The 7,884-nt window shown below is 47.4% G+C and overlaps 1 protein-coding gene across 4 annotated transcripts in view; it reads right to left on the bottom strand.

Moving 5' to 3' along the window:
• Positions 1-2,510, bottom strand: part of LOC147106636 (protein phosphatase 1 regulatory subunit 12A-like) — a 305,116-nt gene extending 302,606 nt beyond the window's left edge. Inside the window, exon 1 of one of the 4 annotated variants that reach the window (XM_086007660.1) lies at positions 2,084-2,510. In XM_086007660.1, the coding sequence (XP_085863786.1) occupies positions 2,084-2,350 (267 nt within the window). In that variant the 5' untranslated portion in view covers positions 2,351-2,510. The remainder of the gene's footprint in view (positions 1-2,083) is intronic. The other 3 variants (XM_086007657.1, XM_086007656.1, XM_086007658.1) reach the window with 3 other exon arrangements.
• Positions 2,511-7,884: the final 5,374 nt, after the last annotated feature.

The following is a 7,884-nucleotide window of genomic DNA, read 5'->3' on the forward strand; positions in this document are numbered from 1 at the left end:
GTAAGGCAGGGGGCGCCACTCAATATCCCGTCCAGGGTACAACCGGGGCGTTGCACGCTCGACTGATGTCACAATCTGCGGGCGCAGGAGATCATAACGGTAGTGTTTAGCGCAACCGCAATATGTCTGGTCAATTTCGCGAGTGGCGCAAACATCACCGCGCCCGGGTGCTAGTTGCTTTGCGTCCCATTAGCGCTAACGGGAGATGCAACGCAACCGAATTTTCCCCCCTAATCTCTGTGCCCATATCCCTGTATTCCCCTTTCCTTCAACCACCTATCCTTAAATGTTGCATTTCACAGCCTCACAATCCTTTCTGCAAACCTTGTGTCTCCTTGCTCTAGAACCCCCCATTCACTGCCTCTTTCTACCTACTCTGCTCATCTCTTCATTATTTTAAAAACATCCCTATCAAATCAAATTTAATCATCTTTGTTCTAAAAAAAATCCTACTTTTTCCAAGCCTTTCTTCATATTTTCTAAGATAAATTTATTTGCACAGAGCGCTGTTGGAACATGAATTGCTTTGCACAGGGAGTGGTTTGAGTAGAGAGTATTTCAACTTTTAGGAGAAAAACTACATAAATATTTGAAGCAAATGACACAGAGCAGAGAGATTGGAGCAGGGAGATTAGTTTTTGGATTGTTCTAGCAAGAAACTGGCACATACGTGATGGGCTGAATGGACTCCTTCTGTGCGGTCAGCTTCTATGGTGACAATGACAGAAATGCTGACCTGGGCCAAAGATTAAAGCCAATAAATCTGATGGGCCCGCCAGCTACTGAACACTCTAAGGTGTCAGTCCAAAGGTCTCACTCTGAACCACCTGCTGACCGACTGGCTGCGTGTTTCCAGTGTTGTCTGCCTTTATTCCAGTCATTGAGCACTGTTAAATAACTCGTGTTAAGCCAAATGACCTAGGGACGACTCTAGTAATCGGGACACCGAGTAACGTGGCAATAGCACTGTCCCCTCTCTCCGCGCTTTCTCACATTACTCGGGCTCTAGATGTGGATCGCGCTCTTTAAAAGGACATTTTCCATTCTCCGCCTCCACTCCCGCTCTCCCCGCGGCTTCAAAGCAATCGGCGATTCCCAGTAGAAATTGTGGCGATTCGGCGCGGGCTGCACGACATGTGGAGAAACCACAGGGTCCAAACATTGTGCATCGCCCGGAGCGGAGAGGAGATCAGTCCGGCGCAGCTCGACCCAGGATCCAGACATCTACCAAAGTCTCAGACCCAAGACCCAACCCTCTGCCCAGCACCCAGACCCAACCCTCTGCCCAGCACCCAGACCCAACCCTCTGCCCAGCACCCAGACCCCAACCCTCTGCCCAGGACCCAGACCCCAACCCTCTGCCCAGGACCCAGACCCCAACCCTCTGCCCAGGACCCAGACCCCAACCCTCTGCCCAGGACCCAGACCCCAACCCTCTGCCCAGGACCCAGACCCCAACCCTCTGCCCAGGACCCAGACCCCAACCCTCTGCCCAGGACCCAGACCCCAACCCTCTGCCCAGGACCCAGACCCCAACCCTCTGCCCAGGACCCAGACCCCAACCCTCTGCCCAGGACCCAGACCCCAACCCTCTGCCCAGGACCCAGACCCCAACCCTCTGCCCAGGACCCAGACCCCAACCCTCTGCCCAGGACCCAGACCCCAACCCTCTGCCCAGGACCCAGACCCAAGACCCAACCCTCTGCCCAGGACCCAGACCCAAGACCTCGATGTCGGACCCAGTCACAGCTCGCTGTAAAAAGCGCTCAGAAGCATTTAAGAAAGTTGTCGCCGGCCCATTTCCCTTCGAGACAATCTCAACCCTTCAGCCATTTATTCGACTGGTTCGTTTTAAAAGTGGGTTAAGATTGAGCCCCGACCGCCATGGGTGTGGGACGGGGACGAGGTGTGGGTCTGTCCCGGTCGGAGGCTGCACCCATCCCCTGGTGCAGAGCCGGGTCAGTCCAGCGCTGCTTTGCCCTTGGTGAGTTGACAAGTTGCAGAGCCTGGCTCCATCCCCCGGTGACCCGGGCCGCTGTGGGTCAGGGTCAGGGCCAAGGGGAGGGTCCGGCCGGTCCCCTACCTGGTGCAGGGCGGTCAGTCCGTCCACATTGGTGTAATTGATGTCAGCTCCCTTCAGCAGCAGCTTCTGCACCTCGTCCTGGTCCCCGCTCGAACAGGCTGCCAGAAACACGGCTCCCTCGTCGAACTTCACACGGGCGTGCTTAGTCCGGGGCCGGACGGGCTCCTGGTCGGTCTCCGAGCCCAGCCAGCGCTTCAGCTGCTCCTTCCGCTTGTGTTTAGCGTTATCACTGCGGGCCTGATCCCGCTCCCGATCCTCAGCCGCCATCTTCCACTAGGCTCAACCGGGAGTGCCAGAAATCCCAATCCCAGCCTCCGACACACAGCCCTGCGCCATCTACACCCACTCTGTATACATTACAGCCAATATATCCAACCTACACCATTCGCACACACACTATACATTGCAGCCCACATACCCTGCGCCATCTAGTCACATTCCGTATACATTGCAACCAGTCTACCCGAATCCTTCCCCATATACACAGATTAGTGCAAATATATACACAACCCCGCACAGCCCAACACCATCAGGAGAAATTATAGTCAACATATTCACTCCCGCACAGCCCAACACCATCCAAACACATTCAGTGTAAATTACAGTCAATACACCCAACCCCACACAGCCCAAAACTTCCAAACACATTCAGTATAAATTAGTTAATATATCCATCCCGCACAGCCCAAAACCATCCAAACACACTCAGTATAAATTACAGTCAATACACCCAACCCCACACAGCCCCAAACGATCCAAACACATTCAGTATAAATTACAAAATATACCCACCCCCACACAAACTGCACCATTTACACAAAAATCACAGCCAAAGCACCCAAATCTACACAAACACAGTATACATTACAAGTAATATTAACAACCCCACACACAATCACTGTTAAAATTGATGTCCACATCAAAAAGACAGTTTTCAGAAGCGAGACCCACGCCTGCTCTGAACTGAAACTTTGTGTGTAGTGTGAATACAACAGCATGCCACACAATTAACAATTGCCCTTTTTCATGGCATTTTGCATCAGAGACATTACAACCAAATTATGCAATCTCACACAAACTGCACCATCTACACACTCGGGATCCATTCTATACAATAGACACAAACCGGCACAGACTGTACCATTTGCACACATAGTATACATTACAATCAATATACCCAACACCGCACAGCTCTGTGCAATCAACATACACTCATTTTACATTACAGCAAGTATACCCAACGCCACATAACTCTACACCATTTGCACAACGACCTAGCATTTTCAAATGGGTGAAATTCCAAACAGAAAAATGTCTGCTCGTGATTTGTGCCCATCTGCCGAGAAATAGGCAGACTCCTCTGGGGTTAACATTATTACCATAAATGACTGGAAGGTCCTGTAGTTAAGAATGTCAGTCATTAGGATATCACCATTTGGTAGGATGGGAACTAGCATGCTGCTGCATGCGTTTAAAGGCCTGCAGCATTTTAAAAGGGGCCACAACACAACGCAAAGTTTACTTCTTTCAAGGATGTCAGTGAGGTCTGGAACAGAGTCCAGAAATATAGACTGAATGGCAAAACATCAAAATGAGTAGGGAGCAGAGAGACTTAGCAATTGGATACACAAATCTTTAAAAGTCAGAGGACTAATTGATTAATCTATCTTAAAAAAGCTTAAGTGTAGGTTTTATAAATAGGGGGATAGTCTACAAAAATATAGAGGTAATGCTGAACCTCATACAAATCACTGGTTAAACCAAATATCGTGTCCAGTTTTGGGCACTTTATGTTAGAAAATAATGTCAAAGCCATGGAGGGGGTGCAGAAGAGATTCACTATTATGTTACCAAGGATGAGAGACTTTAGCAGAGATATTAGAGAAATGAGAGCACTTTTTATTAGAACAAATAAGATTAAGAGACCAAATGATAGAGGAGTTCAAAATTATGAAGGATTTTAAGGAGATATGTTGGGGATAAACCTAAAATAGGGCAGTAATAGTAAGGGATTTCAACTTCCCTAATATTAACTGGGACAAAATTAGTGTGAAAGGTATAGAAGGAGCAGAATTCTTAAAATGCATTCAGGAGATTTTTTTTTTAGCCAATACGTAGCAAGCCCAACAAGAGAGGGGGCGGTTCTGGAGCTAGTTTTAGGGAATTAAGCTGGGCAGGTGGAAAGGGTATCAGTGGGAGAGCATATTGGTGGTAGTGATCATAATTCAGTTAGATTTAGGGTAGTTATGGAAAAGGACAAGGATGCACCAGGAATAAAAGTTCTCAATTGGGGAAAAGCTAATTTTACTAAGCTGAGATGTGATTTAGCCAAAGTGAACTGGAGACAGAAACCTGAAGGTAAATCAGTGTCAGAGCAGTGGGAGGCATTCAAGGAGGAGATAGTAAGGGTTCAGAGCAAGTATATTCCCTTAAAGAAAAAAGGTGGGACTAACAAATCTCGAGCTCCCTGGATGTTAAGGGGCATACAGGGTAGGAAAAAGAAAAAAAGGGAAGCTTATGACAGATACCAAGGGCTCAATACTGCAGAAACCCGAGAGGAGTATAGAAAGTGCAGGGGTGAAATTAAAAAGGAAATTAGGAAAGCAAAGAGAGGGCATGACAAAATATTGGCAAGGAAAATCCAAAGATGTTTTATAAATACATTAAGAGCAAGAGGATAACTAAAGTAAGAGTAGGGCCTATTAGGGACCATAAAGGTAACCTGTGTGTGGAGGCAGAAGACATGGGTATGGTTCTTAATGAATACTTTGCATCTGTTTTCACAAAAGAGAGGGACGATGCAGACATTGCAATCAGGGCTCAGTACTGGGACCTTTGCTTTTTGTGGTATATATCAATGATTTGGATTTGAATGTAGGAAGTATGATTAAGAAGTTTGCAGATGATACAAAAATTGGCCATGTGGTTGATAATGAAGAAGAAAGCTGTAAACTGCAGGAAGGTATCAATGGACTGAACAGTGGCAAATGGAATTCAATCTGGAGAAGTGTGAGGTAATGCATTTGGGGAGGGCTAACAAGGCAAGGGATTACACAATACATGGTAGAACACTGAGAAGTGCAGAGGGTCAGAGGGACTTTGGCGTGCATGTCCACAGATCCCTGAAGGTAACAGGACAGGTAGACAAGGTGGTTAAGAAGGCATACAGGATACTTGCCTTTATTAGCCGAGGCATAGAATATAAGAGCAAGGAGTGTATGCTTGAACTGTATAAAACATTACTTAGGCCACAGCTAGAATACTGCATGCAGTTCTGGTCACCACATTACAGGAAGGATGTGATTGCACTAGAGGGGGTGCAAAGGAGATTTATGAGGCTGTTGCCTGGGCTGGGAAATTTTAGCTATGAGGAAAAATTGGATAGGCTGGGGTTGTTTTCTTTGGAACAGAGGAGGCTGAGGGGAGACCTAATTGAGGTGTATAAAATTATGAGGGGCCTAGATAGAGTGGATCGGAAGGACCTAATCCCGTTAGCAGAAGGGTCAATAACCAGGGGGCACAGATTTAAAGTAATTGGTTGGAGGTTTAGAGGGGATTTGAGGAGAAATGTTTTCACCCAGAGGGTGGTGGGGGTCTGGAACTCACTGCCTGAAAGGGTGGTAGAGGCAGAGACCCTCATCACATTTAAAAAGTACTTGGATATGCACTTGAAGTGCCGTAACCTAAAAGGCTACGGACCAAGTGCTGGAAAGTGGGATTATGGTGGATAGCTCTTTGGCGGCCGGCACAGACAAGATGGGCCGAATGGCCTCCTTCTGTGCTGTAAATTTCTATGATTCTATGATTAATTCTACTAATCAGTGAGTTAATAACTTAGAGGCAGATATTTAATATCATTATCTAAAAACAAACAGGTTGGGGATTTTTTTTACACTACTGGAAACAATGGTGGGAGCTTTTAAAAGGAAAGTGAATAGATGTTTGAAACAGAAAAAAAGAAAAAAGTCATGGGGAAAGGGCAGGAGAATGGGACTAAGTAGATATCTCTTTCAAAGAGTTAGCACAGACATGATGTGCCAATGGTCTCCTTCTGTTTCATACAATTCTACAATTCTAAACATGTCAGTGGAGAGAAAAATTGTTTTGCACAGAGAAATGGAGCCATTAGATTAGCAGCACAGCAGCAGTGGCAGGAGCTGGCCAGGGCAGTCAATGCCAAATATAAATTGCGATGCATGGTAACCCAATGCCAGAACAAGTTCAATAACCTTGTTGTGTTCCTCCTAACCCCAGAATGAAAGTTTAAAAAACATACCTGTTTGGGCCTCTTCTGGCCCTGGCTCCTCTTCATGCTGTCTTTGCCTGGTGTGAAAGCCAGTGGCTTCCCTGCTCAGGCCACCAGTAAGAATTGCAGACGAGTCCGATGATGACTTTGGACAGATGTCCTAGCGACTTGCTCAGTAGATCACTGTGGTGTATGTAACCGTTCCACCTTTAAGAGAACTATTTTAAGAGTTGCACTACTTTATCTTGGCTGCTGTATACTGTAATACCGGTGGTGACCACACCGGTATATAAGTGCTGTGTAATGATTTATTGGGCAGTTCAGCCCTGACCTTCGACTAGTAAAGACCTGTTAAAATTTACTCTTGTGGTCTGTGTAGTAATTCTCACTATAACACACAGACTTAACAGTGGCGACGAGTACGATCTTACCCTGCGGCAGAGATACATCCAAGGCAGTTTAACGGGCGTTGAGAGGAGGCATCCGCCCTCATCATCCTGCTGAGAAAAGACGCGGGTTTGACGAGCAAAGGAAGAATCCTGACACGAAGCCTTCCATCAGCAACAGGCAGTGATCATTCCTTCTATCACGGTGGTGGGTAAGCCGATCAGCGACGAGCAGCAAGTCGGCCACGTTGGCTGTGAAGTAGGGGAGGGAAAAACGGAGGATATAAGGGCGGAGAACTCGACCACAGCCGGGGAAAAGAGCCGGACAGAAGTCGGGGCCAGAGGCGCTGAGACTGGGGCAGCGTAAGGCACGGGAGCCGCGGTGAATGCAAACGCAGCCGGTGTAAAAGACCGGGCTGCAAGCGGGCTGGGAGACGCAACAGCGTCGAGAGAGAGCTCGACCGCGACCGGGGAAAAAGGCCGGGCAGCTACCGAGGCCGTGAGGCGCGGGATAAAATAAAAAAATAAAAAAACCGCGGAGAACTCAGCCGCAGCCGGGGGGGGAAAGGACCGGACTGCAAGAGGGGCTGGGAGGTACGATTTGAGAACCGCTGGGGAGGGCGAACGCAGCAATACGGCAATCGCCATTACAGCTAGCGGGGGAGAAAGGCAAACACGGGAAGCCGCCATTTTCGTAGGCGGGGGAAGAAGACAAGCGCGGGAAACCGCCATTTAAAAAAAAAAAAATTAAAGAAAAATTTATTTTTGTTTCTCAAGAAGATTGCGAGGATGCCTAAGCGTGGTAACATCAACGATTTCGATCCCGATGTTGAAGATTGGGCCACGTATGTAGAACGCATAGAGATTTATTGTAAGGCAAATAAAATATCCGATGAAGATAAAGCACTAACCTTACTAAACTCAATGGGTGCGAAGACATACGGGCTATTGAAGCATCTTCTATCACCAGCTAAACCGGCGGATCAGGCTTTCGCTAATATTGTTGCTGTCCTGAGAAATCATTTGAACCCCACACCGCTGATGTTAGCGGAACGATTTAAATTTTATGCGAGAACGCAACTGAAAGAGGAAAGCAACGCGGAGTATTTTATTGAACTGCGTAAGCTAGCGAAATACTGTCAGTTTGGGGAAGGACTGACAGAGGCACT

Source organism: Somniosus microcephalus, chromosome 15, assembly GCF_052327205.1.
Source record: "Somniosus microcephalus isolate GS21.2 chromosome 15, FLI_Smic_1.0, whole genome shotgun sequence".
NCBI lineage: Eukaryota > Metazoa > Chordata > Chondrichthyes > Squaliformes > Somniosidae > Somniosus > Somniosus microcephalus.